Below are 15,978 nucleotides of genomic sequence, written 5' to 3'. Positions count from 1 at the left end.
GTGTGTAGTGGTATTTCGTCCTGGTCCTAATTTTCATTTCCTTGATTACGTGAGTGCCTTTCATTTATTAGTGGCCATTTAGATTTCTTCTTTTGTGAAGGGTCTATTCAGTTCTTCTACCCTAATTCTGTTAGGTAAGTCTAGTCAAGGCACCGAATCATAAAATTCTAAAACTTTAGCGCTAGAGGGGACCCTGGAGAACTTCTAGTCCACTATCCTCTTCAAGTTGTGAAACGGACTCGAACGATGGCCTGCCTGCGGCCCCTGAGAGGACTCCTGCAGCTGGGGAAGAATCCATGCCTTCTAGATCAAGTGCGGTGCTCTTTCCTCCTCATTTTGCTGTGGTCCTGCCGGCCAGTTAAATGCAGCTATCACATCCATTTGGCCGTCTGTTGCCTCTCCCCTCACCTGAGCCCGGCCTCCACCCGACCCCCTACACCACACTGCCGCTGCTCTCCCGGCTCGCTCTCTGACCTGGAAAGGCCACAACGGCCAGGTCCGTACCCGGGTCATTCCGCCTCTGCTCCAGCCCCCCTACCCCTCCTACAGAAACACATACTGCTCTAATAAATCTCCCACATCGTGTGCCTTTGAAGGGGTGAGATCATGGCCTTCTCTTGTCTCTAGAAGAAAGGGAGACTAAATGCAGACCGAACGGGGAAAGCAGTTGCCCTTACCTGTCAGTGCCGTTGAGCCCGGGGGTGGAAAGTACCTGCATCTTCTCTAAGGCGACCACAGGAAAGCTGTTGGACAGATAATCGCACACTCAGGCCCCGCCTGAGTACAAGAGGCTGATGCCCAGAAGCTGAACACGGAGGCAGCCGCGATCTTCCACTCATCGAGAATGGAAAGGATCTCAGAGGCGTATCTGTGAGAAGCCACGAACCCCGATTCCCATCCAAGCCTCGAAGGAGCCCAAGGCCCATGACCCTGACGTGGAGACTTGGGCGGTGGGGGGAGGAAGGAGACAAAACAGACCCCTAAAGAGGCCTCATCTTACTCATGTTCCTGGAAACGTTTGCGGTCATATTCATCAAAGATGGGGCGCCAGGCGTAGATGTTGATGATGGCCACAGCACCCGTGACAAGCAGCATGAGTGTGAGCTTCACCATGTGGCTGACCTGCACCAGCATGATGGTGGCAATGAGGGACAGCACAGCGACATAGTTGTAATACTTGGGGTTCTCTACGCAGCCATCCTCTGCCTCCGTCCCTGCGGTGCTGTTGACGGGTCCTGTGTGGTACTGCAGGCAGCTAAGCTGGAGGGCAGGCCCGGGGTGGCAGGGGGAGAACACAGGGTACAGGGGGACAGCAGACACTGGTCAGAGAGGGCTGTGCACGGCAGTGTCCTTTCAGCTGCCACTTCCCACAGCTCCCTCAGAAACACTGACAGATGGGGAAACTTACCAAGGAATAATACAAAGGCCACTAGTTCCTACTAAGAGCTTAACCGTCTCTCATTTGACGTCTATGAAAATTCCAGTATTTTTGCTATTGCCACCTTTGTATAGAAAACTCAGAGAGGCTGGACTTGCACAAAATAGCACAATGAGCAAGTGGTAAAGCCAGAGCCAGGAGTCCAGTATTTCAGTTTCAAATACAAATGCTCTTGCCCACATCACACTGTTGCTTAAGGGGGAGGGGGGCTCCCCCACAGCATCACCGCGATGGCAGCCAGTCTCCGCGCAAACACTTCCGTTTCTCAAGTCCTGCTGCCGAGCACATGGAGTCAAGGGAACTGAATCCAACCCACTTTCTGTAACTTGCAACCTCTGGTGCTCATCTGCCTTTGGGGAAGTTCTCAGCACGTGAAAAGTTTTCCTATACCTCCCTGGTCTTGCACCCCTCCGTTGGCAACGGGCTCTCCCGCTGTCCATGACCCGGCACCAGGCTCCAGGCGGGTTCAGACATGCTAGGGGCCTGGGGCTTCTCTTCCCTGCACTCGCGCATCGTGCGACCAGGGGCGTGTTAGGTTCTGGAGCCCCCAGCTTCTCATTCTAGTTGGACTTGGGCTCAGTCGGCCCTAGGGATTTTTCACCTCTACTACCACCAGATTCAGTCTCCATGGTGAGGTTTTGTTTTGTTTTTTTTTCCTGTGCTTCAATTTTTAAAGAAAATAAAGCAAGTGGTATAAGATTTATTTGGAAAATGTAGGACTTTTTAAGAGTGTATATAATACTGCCAAAATTGTTGGGAGCCATGACGAATGACAAGAAAGTCAACGACAGCTCCAAGCTGCCAGTGCTCAGCAAATGACTGGCGGCTCTCAGTCAATAGGTCGGGGTTTCCAACTGCTGTCCTCTCTCCCCAGGAAAGCATCTGGCTGCCCCCTTGGGACCTGCCGCTTCTCCGTGAATTGAGGAGAGCAGAGAAGAGGATTTGTCTGCCCCGAGCCATTTGGGCTCTAGGAAGGTCTGGCAACGTTCAAATGGACAAAGGCCAAACAGGAGAGCTCCTTTAGCGGAACGGGCTTACCTGCCCCCTAGATACCCCTTAGATACCTGGCTTTCACCACACTGTAGGGAACACTTCAGACATGCAGAACGCATACAAGTACTGTGCCCCTTGAGCAGCGAGATAGGGAGTTTCTTCACAGGGTTGGGGTTTAGAACTGCTCAGTCCTTTACTCTGCCACTTACTGGCCGTGTGACCTAAAACAAGTGAATTAACCTCTCTGAGCCTTGAGGCTGTAGGCAATGGTACCAACACTTCTTGGGACTGTTACATTAAATGAGTCAACATCCAACACGGGATCTGGAGCATGGTGTCGGGCTCCTGCACTCTGGGAGAGCACGGAGCTGGGGGCAACAGGTCAGTCTCAGGTTTCCGGGGTAGAAGACGCTCTCCACTTGGCCAAGATAATCTGTTTAGGAAACTCAGCCATGTCTAGTTGGGAGGACTGGTTGACAAACTGCTCACGCTGGCCAATACAGAAGCCTTTCTCCACTGAGAGAGAGGGTGTCCCTTCTACAGCGACAGCTGGAGCTCACCATGTCCACAACGTTTGCCATAACCAGAATGAAGATGGCTAACATGGCCCAGGTGTTTCTGGCCCAGCGGGTCCGGTCGATCCAAGTCGAGAAGGCCACGAGCTTCTTAGGAAAGGCCTAGAAGAATGGAATTTCAGGGGCCATGAGCCTTTGACAGTCTTTTCTCCTGTAAATATGGCTGCTAATGACCCTGTGCCTGTGAGTCAACCAAAAACTGACCGGCAGACTTGAGGAGGTGGCGCAGGAACCTGATGCTCTGTATCAGTCCCACTGGAGGGGTCTGTGACACAGCGGGGCCTCCAGATACCAGAGCCCTTTCTGGAGCAGACACGGAGACCAGCCCAGGGGGCTGCGGGCAGCGCCAGCAGCGGCAGCCCGCTCCGTAAGTCCAAGCGGCAAGGCCACGTCAGGGAACGATGTTCGGGGCCGGCCATCTTTGCCTGGCTGCTCCTGCCTTTCCTGGGTCCGTGTGCCCTAAGTCTTGCAAGTGACCCGGCAAGTCACCTGCCAGACCCCCTTCCCTAAAACACTGTTTTTCTCTGGTCATTCTGATCCCAGACTCTGCATGGGACCCCGGTGCTTACAGGAGAACGTCTCAGTCCCTTTGTCTGGCCGGGACCAACCCCCTTCCGGCGGGGCCTCCGCTGCTTTTCTACGCAGGTCCCCGTTTATCCGGACTCTGGCTTACACACCCCTGCTTGCTCAGCTGGAGCAAATGAATGACCGGTGTGGGACAAATGAATGAATGGGTAAATGCCTGCACCATCCTAACAAAGGCAGCGTATCTGTCAGGATCTGACGGGATGCAGAACTCCGTCGATGCCACCTGCACTCGCAGAAGGCTTCGGAGTCAAAGGGGAAGCGGCTCTTACCCGGGGAAAGATGGCGGCCAGCGAGCAGACCGTCAGGATCAGAAGGAGAACCTCCCCGACCACAAAGGTCATGTAGTTTGTCATCAGCCTGTGAAGGTGAGACGACAATGAGAGAGGGGAGCAGATGGGTCAGTGAGATCGGGTGAAGGGCCAGGAGAGAAGAGGAGAAGGGAGAGGGCAGGCCCTTCCATGCCGGCACCTGAAACGTTCACGGAGCCCTGCCTCCTGTTGTGGAGACGGGATGGAGGCCCTGAGTGCGGGGCCTGGGCATGTGCGGCCCTCCCCAGCGGTAGTTGTTGCTGGGGCACAGTTGCCCTTGGGCAGGGCCTAGGAGAAACACGGGGTTCTCAGGAATGAGCGCCCTGCCATGAAGGGAGAGCGGGGGACAGAGCCTCTCCCCTGCAGCCGAGGGTGGCAAGGCCTCCCCTCTGCCGACCGCACAGAGCTTCACAGCTGAGCAGGGACTTCCACACCCACCTTCTCAATTCCGAGAAACTCGGGGTCTCCAGATCCTCCCCGTACTCACACCCCCACCATTCGGTTCCCTAGGAACCTCTGTTGCCAAGCCGGCGCCTGATTCTCGGATTCTCGGTCTCTACTGAAGTATCGCCCTGTCGGTGAGGCCGTTCTGCCCGGGGTCGTACACAAACGCCGACACAACTAAACTCGCCACCAGCATTCCCCACTCCCTTCTTCACCTGACTTTTATCCATGCCACCTGCCCCTGTCTGCATATGTGTTTTGATTATTCAGTTGTTTACGTCTGCCTCCCTCTGCTAGAACGGAAGTTCCATGAGAGCGGGGCTGTTTGTACGCAGTCCTCGCTGCATATCCCTAGACCTCAGCGCCAGGCACAGAGCAGCCCGTAAATACCCGTGCAGCGAATGAATGGATTTGATCCTTCCAACAGTCCTGGGAGTTAGGAGAGAGGGCATTATGATCTTCAAATTGTTATTACCATCATCATCTTTGGCTTTACCGATGAGTAAACCGATACTCTGGGAACCTTAGAGACACGGCCGTACAACAAATAGGCAACGAAGCCGTGTCTAGAAACCTGCGACTAAGTCCGAGGCTCCTTACGGTGTCCCCAGCTGTAACTGGGACAGGGCTCCGCCCACCTCCTTCTGAGGGGGAACCCCGTGCAGGAGTGAGCTGCTGATGGGCCACGGGGAGGGGGACCTCTGACCTTTACTCGGGCCTCAACGGTTGGGGCAAGGACTCCAGAACATCCCCCGTGCCCCAGAGGACCTGCTGCTGTGTTGCAGAAATCCGTTTGTGCCCAGAGCTTAAAATCACCTGCTAAGATGAGGCAAGAATGGGAAGCCAGGTCAGCCTTGACGACTGAGGTTGAAGAGGGTCCCCATCTCCTGTCTCCTCATCCCAAGACTACTGAGGCCCACACAGCCAAGGCCTCCATCCTCCTGGGCCCCTCTCTACCCCTCGGCTTTCTCCATCCTGGTTTTAAGGCTAGTGCTATTCTGGAACCCGAGGTAGACAGAAGGAAGGGGGTCCAGGGCACAGTCCTAGCTACACCTGGGCCCGAGATCGGCTGGGGCTGTTCCACCGAGGCAAGGAAGAGACCAGGCTTTTGCCCCAGTGTCAGGCTCCAGATGATGCGCTCACACCCTTTACACCTCTGGTCTAGGATGCTCATCACCTTTCCTCTTTCCTGGCCTATCGGCTCCCACCATGCCCTCCTCACCAGGGGTCGATGAGTATCTCGACCAGGGCCGTACAGAGCAGGACAACACAGGAGCAGCTAAAGGCGGCCCCACTCTGCTTTTCCTTCTCCACGGAGTAGCGGGTTTCCATCTCGGGGTCCATGAACCGCATGGAAAGGAGGAAGGTGTTTCTCTTCTTCACTCTGCGGTGGAAACACGTCCCATGAAACACGGATGTCACATCTGCCTTGGCCTAACAGGAAGGGGCCCCATTTAAGATGGCTAACCTCCCGAACCCCAAGTCAGGGCCTACAAGGTATATGCAGAGGATCCACTTACACCTGGGCGGACTCTCGCTCAAGCAGGGCCTCATTGAGTAGCTGGTTGAGCTCATGCTCGTCCTCAGAGGCGTCCACCACTCGATCGGCCAGGTCCTGAAGGCGCAGCCTCCGGCGCGGGTTGGGGAACGAGGGATTGTCCGCCTGCAAGGCGGTGCCCGAGGTGGGGGCGGGTGGGAGGAGTGGGGGCGGAGTTGGGGAAAGAGGGTGGTGCAGGGGCGGTGGGGGGGGGGGGGGGGACAAAAGGGATCACACTCAGGAGGACTAACTAAGCCCTTCTAGAAACCACTTTACAGGAAGTCTTCCCTACGCCCCCACGCGGCTCCATCTTGCTTGGGTCTGGACCCAAAGCCACAGTCCTTCCTGGTTTCCCAGGACCGTGGCTCTGCAGTGACCAGCCACTAACGGCAGCATGTGGGGCAGCAGCCACTGGCCCTGAGGAGGACACCCGGGAATGTGAGACCGCTGCTGGGGCAGCACAGTCCTGGCACATCCTGCTACGAGGACGGGGTCCCACACAGCCACGCAATCGGCGTCCCTGGGACGTGAATGACCCCCAACCCTAGGGCTTAAGGGAGTGCACATCGGTTCATTTGGGGGAGGAAGGTCTGAGGGGGAAAGTGCTGGGAGAAGAAGGGACACCCTTGTCACTGGTGGGGTGGCGGGGCTGGGGGACTTCTACCATTTTAATTCGCACAGAGGAAAAGCATCAGCTCCAAAAGTATGACTCCAGACTGTGATTACACGGCCATCAGCCCAAATGGTAACTGAAACCGGGCCCATTAGCGCTGTCTGTGCGGGTCCAGATGTATCTGGAAGCCAGGACCAAGACAGCCCAGTCCTAAGCTCGGGCGTGCCACTGGTTGCCAATTTGATCCCATGTCACTCGTGTTGCCCAGCTCCAGCTTTCTCCTCTGTAAAATGACGAGGAAGGTCTGTTCCAGCACCAAGAACCTCTGTCCCTGAAGCGCATGCTGGGGAGTGTGGCTAATCGTGAGGACAGAAAAATTACAAGCTGCTAAAAGGATCTGCGTTCTTGTTAACGAGTTATGTCGAGTCTACATTTCCACCTTCTATCAAGGAAATCACAGTTGCTGAACGTCACGGTGATCCAGAAAACCTCCAGAACTTTCAGCCCTGTCTCCCCTCTTGCTCTGCAGCCCCCTCATCTCAAGGCGCCGGGGCCGTTCGTCTGCCCCCCACCCGCCACCGCCCAGCAGTGAGAACGGCGCGGCTGCCAGAAGGCTCACCTGAGCAAGGCAGAGACCCCCGTCTCCCAGGACCTGCCTTTATCACTGAGTGGGCCCAGGAAGCTCTTTAGTAACGGACAGGTCCTGGACGCTGTCCCAAGATGGGCCCCGTCCTCAGGGCGGAAAGCATGTTAATTCCTCCGGAAACCTCTGCCACTGTCATGGGACTTGTGGAACAGAGAGGTGGGCCCACCCTGAAGTCTCACTTCCAGAACAGTCTTGGTTGAATCCTACAGAATTCTCCACGGATGTCCTCGCTGCCCTCAAAGCCAGGATTCTGGGACAGGAGGGCTAGACAAGGCCTCTGAGGTGAGTACCTCTTTGGACTTGCCCCCCTCCACCCCAGGAGGAGACAGTGGAACCAGGGTAGGAGGTGACGCCCAAGGTGACACCGGTAAAAAGGAGAAGAGCCCAGGCCAGTCTCCCACTCCTGCAGCAACCTTCCCCACCCCGTCCCCTGCCCACAGCCCTGGCCCCCCGCCCCACACACACCTGGGCATCCTGCTCCTCGGGCTCCTCCGACGTGGAGCCGCTGGTGTGGATGCTTCCGTTGGGCTCCTTGGTCTCAATGAGGGCGGGAGAGCTGGGCTTTGAGGAAGCTGGCGCTCCATTCAGCAGGGCCTGCGGTGGTGGAAAGACATGGCTGTCGGGGCACTGGACCCAGCCGCCCACCGGCCCCAGAAGACCTGGTTGGTCCACGCACTATCAGTCTGGAATCTTCCCACTAGAGTTTGGAAGCTCTAATTTCTAAAGAAGTTACCGTTTGACTCCTCCTCTAGAACATTAATTTTAAAATGCTGTACTTTTCTGGTATCTTTTTCCACGAGTAAAATTATTCAAAGCAGAGAAAGACCCTATTGTTTCAACTCCTATTTCTAAAACAGTCGCTTCACACAGTGATTCACAGAGGTCTTTTTTTTGGTGTAGAGCCCGTCAGATGCCTTCCGAAAGTCTGAATAAATTCCACAAGCCCATGTCCCCAGTGATTAAGTACTCTTCCTTGACAGAGTAAGTTAAACGCTGAAACACAGGGCAGCAGTGTTACTGAGTCCCTGCTCTGTGACAGGAACTGCTCTAACTCCTGGGGATACACACAGAACGTCCTGACCGGGACAGCTCACGTTCTACTGAGGAAAGGCAGACAACAGGGAAGCAAGTAAGTAAAATTAGCAGAGCGCGTAAGAAGAGGGTACGTGCTCTGGAGAAAGATAAAGCAGGAAAGGGGCACAGGATCGCAGGGGAGCGGGACAGTGGAGAGGAGGTCAGCGAAGGCCTGAAGGAGCGAATCACTTGGCTCTGTGGGGACAGAGGCCCTGGGAAGAGGGAGAAGCTGGTGCAAAGGCCCGGCAACGGGCCTGAGCAGCTGCCGGGAGGTCAGAGCCGCTGCCAGGACGGTGAGTGAAGGTAGAGCAGGGCGGCGAGGGCCTGGCCATGCTGGGCCTTCCTGGCCTCCGCAGGGCTCGGGCTTTCCCTCTGGGTGAGATGGAGACCAACACAAGTGACAGGACTTCACCCGACACCTCAGCAGGAACACTGCCTGCCATGGGGACGGGGCACCGGGGCCAGGTCAGCGGCCCAGCCCCTGGTGGCCCAGACGGGGGTGGCTGTGAGGGGGTGTGGGGGGGGTCAGAGCTCTCTTTCGCAGGAGGGGTCAACAGAGCGCGCTTGTGGACGGCAAAGAGAGGGCTCAAGCACGTGTTCACAGTTTTTGGTCTGAACTGTTGAAAGAATGAACTTGTCGCTGACGGAGACGGGAGGGCGGAGGGACCGGCAGGCACTGGGCCTCGGACCTGGGGACCGAGCTCCCCCGTGTCTGTGCAGATGGACACTTACAGGGGCCACAGGGTGAGTGCAGGCAACAGCCGGGGCCGAGGGGGAAATCTGGGCATCATGAAAGATGGCATGTGAGACAGAGAGAGCGGGCGGGCCTGACAACAAGGGCAGTGTGCACAGGGAGAGGTCTGGAAGCTTTTTGACACTCGGGAAGGACTCATCATGAGGACTTCCTGAACACTTGTCGACCACACGAGCTACACGGGCTGTGATGAGTTCTGCGTGCCCCGGCGGCTGCCATGCCGCCTTGCGGAGAACACAGGAGGCGGGAGCTCCCAACCACAGCCGAACGTTCGAGTTCCCTGTGACACAGCGGCGCTGGCACACGGCAGATGCCCCGCCGATGGCCGCCGACTACCGCATGAGCCAGGGTTCACTTCTCTAATAAACAAAGAGCCCCTACAAAGCAGAGAGGGGACCGGGCCCTCAAAGGCCACATAAAGCATATGCCACAGAAGAAAACACCTCGCTGACAACCACGGTAAGCGTCCAGCCTTACTAATGATTACAGAAATGAGGTTACAACAGTGATCTATCACAGTTCTGTCTTTCAAATGGACAAACCTAAAAGTGAGTAAAGAGCTGGGCAGTGAGGGTGCCCTCCGGGGGTGGGAGGCAGGTGGTGAGTGAGCGGGGGTAAAAGCTTTCCATGTGCAGAAACCTTAACACAGCCTTTCTACTTCGAGAAATTGATATTTTCAGGAAGGGCAGTAAGAAACTGTTAACAGGGCGTCTGGGTGGCTTATTTGGTTAACCCTCTGACTCTTTGAGCTCGGCTCAGGTCACAATCCCACAGTTTGCGAGTTCAAGCCCCGTATCAGGCTCTGCGCTGGGGGCGTGAAGCCTGCTTGGGATTCTGACTCTCCTTCTCTCTGCCCCTCCCCGACATGTGCGCACGCGCGCTCTCTCTCTCTCTCTCAAGATAAACTTTAAAATAATTTTTTTGGAGAAAAACTGTTAAAATTCAACTTTACAAAAGTACTGAAAACCTGAATGGCCATAAAATGTCACTGAAAGAAGTGCTGAAAAGAGAACACCATTCACGTTTCCACGGGAACCAGTGCCGGCTGTCTCGTGTGATGGTGCACTTAAGAAGAAGAGGTAGGTTCTCTCGACCCGCAGTGCCTGTGCTCCGTCCTGTTCAGGCCGCGGCCTCGGCATGGGCCGTTTCCTGCTGGCTCACAGCTTCAGAGCTGATGTTTTAAGCCATGCAACCACAGACTCAACTTTTCTCTCATTTGCAAGTGGAAGAATGGCTCAAGCACAACGGCTCCATGGAGACGGGCTCTGCCCAGGCTCCCTGGGCCTCCCTTCCCTCATCTGCACTCTCGGAGGGGTGCCAGGTGCTGAGGAAAACCCCTGAGCCAAATGACACGCCATGCAAGGGTGATCGGAAGAAGCGAAATAAAATACAAGATCAGAACACAGCGGAATGAGTGCTATCCCAAGGACGTGTTGACTGCTTTGTGACTCCAAGGTGGCCCCCCGGTAAAACCAAATTTGTGGGTACGTTTTGAAAGGAGTAACATTGCTCAGTTTCTTAAAAATTTTGTATGCCAGGAATTACAAATCTCCTACCGCTTTACAAAAGTAGCTGATTGCTTAAATTACTGTCGATTACTGTCTGGTAGAACAGCTTTGAAGAGACATTTTCAATGCGTTCCAGTGAGTATGTTACAGTTCCCCAAAGAGCACTCTTAAAAATATGAATGAACTTGTTAATTCTGTGGCAAGGTCAAGTCTTAGTTCCTAATTTTCTGAAAAACAGCTTCCTACTTTTCTGAGTTCCTTGGAGCATTTAATTGTAGCTCAGACTTCACATGCAGCCCAAAATACCTTGAAGTGTCCTTTGCTTTAACACGGGCACCTCATGGGACTTTAAATTACTCAGGAGTGAGGCGGTGCCCACATGTGCAGGCCTCCCAGTGCTGAGTCCGTGTGAACGCCTTCACACGGGGGCGCCCACATTCTGGGTTACGGGGTGGCTGGCAGGTCGGGGGCAGGGCCCTGCTCTGCCACCTACCAGATCTGCAACTTACGCAAAGTTCTGGGCCTCAGTTTCCTCCTCTGTAAAGTGGGTATGACGACAGCCCCCTTTCTCCCAGGGCTGTCTTGAGGATTAAGTGAAATTACGGAGAAACGGAAGTACTCACGAAACAGTGGTTGCAATTCGATTTAAACGGATGAATCTTCTGTTTGTGTTTGATTTGCTAGTCATCACATACACGTGGGGGAGGGGGGAAGGCGTCTAGTTTTCTTTCCGGACTTTACAGGGGTCACGTCTTCAGCCACAGAAACCTCACCGGACCAGCTCAAGCCCTGCTTTAACCATCATGAGACAAAGCCTCGGCCATGGGATGGTCTCCACGTGCCAACTCTGGGAGCACCAAACCCCCCAACTGTCAAATTCCCACGACTGGTGGGGTTTTTAAGCGCAAAGCTTTGAGGAGTAAAACGCCTTCCAGGCTCACCAGAGGATGACAGACGGCCCAATTTCTGCAGCAGCCACTGGTGGCTTCTAACCAGACAGCCTGTCAGGAGGCTGGTGGGGGCAGCTGCTGAGGGCACTGGGTCTGACGAGATGCAGGAAATCAGCAGAGAGGCCAGGGCAGGACGACCTCACCACTTCCATCCGGTTCTTTTCTCATTTCCCGCCCTGCAAAGTTCCCAGCCCGGTTCTCCTCCGTGACCAAGCCAACCTCAGTGCCTGCCCCTGGCATCCTCACCCACTCCGCGAACTCGCTCCCTGGGTGCCCACGTCTCTCCCACGATTCTGACTGCCTCCTCCACGCAGGGAGCCCTTCCCTAGCCAGCTGCTCTCCCGAGTGCCACGTACACCTCTCCGGGCGCCTGTCCTCTGCTGTACCACTCACCGTCAGCCTGCCGGGAGCCATGTGCCCTACTCCCCCCGGAGCCCGCTTTCCCCCTGCGAGGGTGCCCCCCACGGCCCCGCCCGCTCTTCCCCAGGCCCTGCTTCTGGAACCCTGCCTTTCCACGTCCCGTGCGAGGCGGGCAGCGGACTCACCGGGCCGCCGAGGCCGTGCTGGGCGGCTGTTTTCTTCACCTCTGGCTTGGACGCGATGATGAGGTAGGTCTCGATGCCCTTCTCGTCCAGGTACTCACAGCGGCTGCCCCCGTCGCCCGGCTCCACATCGAACTCGCCCTTTAGGCAGTCCATGGTGCTCTGGGAGATGTGCACACGCCTGGACGGCAGCAAGAGGCCCGGGACCGTCAGCGGAGGGTCGGGCCACCCCAAAGCCCAAGGCTGCCGGGGAGGCGGGGACACACGTGCCACCAGAGCTCCAGCCGGGGCGCCCCGGTGCTAACTGGCTGTGAGGCCCGTGTGGCCCCTGCCCCTCTGGGCCTCAGTGCCACATCCACGAAACAGGAAGGAAACACCCTCAGGCTGCCCGCAGCACCGGGCCAGGTGAGGAGCGTAGAAGGCCGCTCTGAACTCGGTGGTGATCCTACCGTTATGCACCTCACATGGCTCCCACCCGCCGTCAGGGGGTTGTTACCCATTTCTGGGGAGTCACCACTGAGGGACAGGACCCTGACTGCCCCGGAGGGCCACTCCCTGACCCAGGCGGGGAGGGTTTCTCTGTGTCCTCAGCCCGTCCGCCCTGACTGGCTGGTGGTATAAAGGAGCTCGAGCCAGGTGTACACCACGTCAGAACCTGTTCCTTGGGTTTGGCGCCCTGCGGGGAGCCTTGGAGGCGGCTACGGCTGTGCCAGCGTCTGTGGCCCCACGAGGAGAGGACGGGGACGAGGACACACGGCTGCAGAGGCCTAGGCAGGAGGCAGCTGGGCCCGGGGCAAGCAGGCAGGCACCCCGAGGAAGAACACTGCTCCTGGGTGTCTCCTGGCTGAGCCCCAGCCCTGACGGATGGACGGTCCCCTCCCTCAGTGCCCACGCCCGCCCACCGGGAAGGAGATGCTCGCTCACCCGGGGATGCCACCGGCCTCCATCTTGTTGGCCACAGTGACGTCGGTGGACCACACGTCATACTGCCAGCGCTTCTGGCCCAGGACGCCCCCCAGCACCGTGCCTGTGTGCACCCCCACACGCATGTCCACCCCAGTCTTCGTCTTCTCCCGCACGTACCTGCCAGGCACACACGGAAAGGAGGAGGGTCGGGCATGGCTGTGGCAAGGTGGCCGGCCCTCTGTGCCCTGCGGGAAGAGTCCTGCGCTGGCTTTCTCCCACTCCAGGCCGAGGGGGCTGCTGGGCACTCCACAGCTCTCTGTCTGCACTTCAGCTAAGTGACCTGTGGCTAGGGGTCCAGCAGGTCGGCCCAGGCCCAGACTCACATCGTGAGTTAGTGTGATGGGGGTGCAGGCAGGAAGCCACAGAATAATGGCCGCTACCTCCCCGTGTCCACCTGTGCCAGGCGCCCGCACAACAGGGAAAGCTGCCCCAAGGTGAGGGAAGTGGAGGTGAATGATCCTGAACTACCCACCCCCCCCACGCTCCCAGCACAGCATTTGTGTCTAGGCCAATGTCAGAGAAGCTCTAATCCAGAAGATGGTAACAATGCAAAACCACCCTCTGGCGGCAAGGTGTCCCTTCCCCGCCCCCCCCCCCCAACCACCCAGCCTCCATCCTGGTGGTGGGGTGGGAAACCTCAGCAAGGAGCCCCCTTCCCTCCTGGTGCCTGATCCCAGCCAGGGCCTGCCTGCTGGGGCCTCTAAGCCACCTGCAATGTGACAGCGACAGGGGAGGGCGAGGGGGAAGAGGGCAGTGTCCTCCCAGTGGCAGAGGCAGGAGCCCTGGCTGGGAGCCCAGAGCAGAGGCCGGGGCCCTGTCCCACCTCTGCTGCCCCACGTCGCTGTCACACTCGGACTTTCCGACCTGAGACGGGCCTGGAGGCTCACAGTGAGAAAACACGGAGAGAAGGGACGGGGAGCCTGGTGGGGACTCCAAACCAGCGTGAGGAGGTGTGACAGCCTTTACCACGACTGCCACTTCTCTAGAAAACAACGGTGGATGCAGGCTGGGCCCCTCAGAGGCCACGGAAGGCTTTCGGCCCCTCGGCTGGCAAGAAGGCGAGCCACGTCCCCCCTTCCCAGAGCCGGGGACTGAGCCGCCTGCCGACCAACACGGCACCCACGTCCCGTGGGGGCCTGGGGTGCGCCGAGCCCCCACGCCGGACCACGGAAGGCCCGCCTCTCCCGCGGTCCAGAGCCCCTCCCCCCAGAGGCCCCCACTCACGAGATGGCCTCCACCATGGCGAGCCCCATAAGGATGGAGCAGACGGCGTGGTCCTCCCGGTAGTCCGGCAGGCCGCAGATGCAGTAGTAACAGTCGCCCAGGATCTTAATCCGCAGCTGGTGGTATTTCTGAAAGAACAGGGTGTGCGGCGTGGCTCTGAGTCCCTCGCGGGCACGGAGGGCGGGCAGGGGGCAGAGCAGGCACCCGTGCGAGGCGACCGTGGGAACCCCGAGGGTGGCCCCCCGCCGCGCCGGAGGCCGAGCGGGGGCCGGGTACTCACGGCCGCCAGCTTGTCAAAGCGGGCGAAGAGCTCGTTGAGCAGCTTCACGAGCTCCTGGGCACTGCAGGCGGAAGACAGCTGGGTGAAGCCCACGATGTCCGCAAAGAGGATGCTGGGAGAGCAGGGAGGGCGCCACCATGAGGCTCCGGGCAGCGTGCCTGGCCCCACCACCAGCTCCTGCCCCAGGACCACAGCAGAGGGGTCCCTGCTCGACCCCAAAGCGGCAAGCCCCTGGCACTCCCAGGGCGAATGCGGGGCTCTGACGTTTAGTTTATCCTCGTGGGCCTCTCCTCTCCGGGCCTCCTTCCCCCATGCTGCCTGCTCCTGCCCCGTGATAAAGTCACCCGTCTTGGTAGGAACACAGCTGTTAGCCCCTAGCCGGCCCGGAATGGCTGGGTGACCTCACAGACGTCACCCCCGCACTCTGGGTGACGTCTGTGCGATGATGGGGACTGACTACATGGCCCAGACGGCTCATTCCCGGCACCCGTCTGCAAGACTGCTCCCACGGGGGCCGAGGCTCACACTGAAGGCATGGCCTAACTTCTAGTCCTGGGGGAAGACTCTCGAATCCCACAGTGCTTGGCTGACCCCACAAAGCCCAGCCCCCGTTCCGCTCTTGGAGCCCAGGCCCACGGGCCGGCGCACCTGACGTTCTCGTGGCGATACATGTACATGGTGTTGAACTGCTGCTGGTCCTTTTGGCTCTCGTCCTTCTTCATGTCCTTTAGCATCTCGTCAGCCACATGCTTGGGCAGGATGGAAAGCATAAGGTTCTCCTGGGAGGAGGAGGAGAGGGTTGGTGGAGAAGCAGCTGACCCCACGGGGCCTTACAGGGGCCTCCCCCACGCTGGGAGGCAGCCGGAGGCCCAGGGCAACAGGCTCAGGGCTGTGACGGCACACCTTAAAAGCCCTCACGGGAGTCAGAAATCCATGAAGAAACCCAAGCTTGGTTCTGTACCTCCAGAGTGTCCTCAATGCCACAGGAAAGGTGGCAGTTCTTACGTGGACCTGTTCTCTCCTGCACCAGGAGGGTGCAGGATCTGGGTCACCCACCCCAGCATGCACAGAGCGATCACCCGAGAATTCTGACTGAACATGACTGAAGACCGACTAGGTGCCAGGCGGCATGCTATAACGTGCCAATGCCACAAAACGCTGCCCTAAGAGGGCTGAGGGTCTCATGGGGATGGGTAAGCGGGCCCAGCGCAGTGCATTACGGTAAATGCCCAGACGGGAGAGGGACAGCGGGCAGTAACGAAGAAGGGTGGGTGTCAGAGTCTGCCGGGGGTGTTGGGGGCAATCAGGGACACTTCCCAGAAGTGAGGCTTGCCGACTGAGATGCTGGGAACATCTCGTCAGAGGGAGCTGCTCACACCAGGCCCAGAGACCTGGGACAGGAGGTTCAGGGACTTGCAGTGGTTTCCATGGGGGCGGGAACAGGGAACAGCGGCCCCACGGCTAGGTTTGGGGGGGGGGGTCCACACTGCCACCTGCGGGCCAAACCTGGCTGCTGCAGTTCGCACAGATAGTGTCTC

At 57.9% G+C, this 15,978-nt stretch overlaps 1 protein-coding gene across 2 annotated transcripts in view; it reads right to left on the bottom strand.

The window, feature by feature from the left end:
* ADCY3 (adenylate cyclase 3) overlaps positions 1 to 15,978 on the bottom strand; it is an 88,848-nt gene that overhangs the window by 6,606 nt on the left and 66,264 nt on the right. For both annotated transcript variants that reach the window (XM_049652460.1, XM_049652458.1), the window contains exons 3-14: positions 15,089 to 15,219; positions 14,441 to 14,552; positions 14,161 to 14,288; positions 12,895 to 13,053; positions 11,974 to 12,151; positions 7,608 to 7,736; positions 5,867 to 6,009; positions 5,569 to 5,730; positions 3,864 to 3,951; positions 2,992 to 3,108; positions 1,001 to 1,260; positions 678 to 743 (exon numbers count right to left, since the gene is read on the bottom strand). In XM_049652460.1, coding sequence (XP_049508417.1) covers positions 678 to 743; positions 1,001 to 1,260; positions 2,992 to 3,108; positions 3,864 to 3,951; positions 5,569 to 5,730; positions 5,867 to 6,009; positions 7,608 to 7,736; positions 11,974 to 12,151; positions 12,895 to 13,053; positions 14,161 to 14,288; positions 14,441 to 14,552; positions 15,089 to 15,219 — 1,673 coding nt within the window. The remainder of the gene's footprint in view (positions 1 to 677; positions 744 to 1,000; positions 1,261 to 2,991; positions 3,109 to 3,863; positions 3,952 to 5,568; positions 5,731 to 5,866; positions 6,010 to 7,607; positions 7,737 to 11,973; positions 12,152 to 12,894; positions 13,054 to 14,160; positions 14,289 to 14,440; positions 14,553 to 15,088; positions 15,220 to 15,978) is intronic.

Source organism: Panthera uncia, assembly GCF_023721935.1.
Source record: "Panthera uncia isolate 11264 chromosome A3 unlocalized genomic scaffold, Puncia_PCG_1.0 HiC_scaffold_12, whole genome shotgun sequence".
Taxonomy (NCBI): Eukaryota; Metazoa; Chordata; class Mammalia; order Carnivora; family Felidae; genus Panthera; species Panthera uncia.
This window is presented reverse-complemented; position numbering and strand designations above follow the sequence as displayed.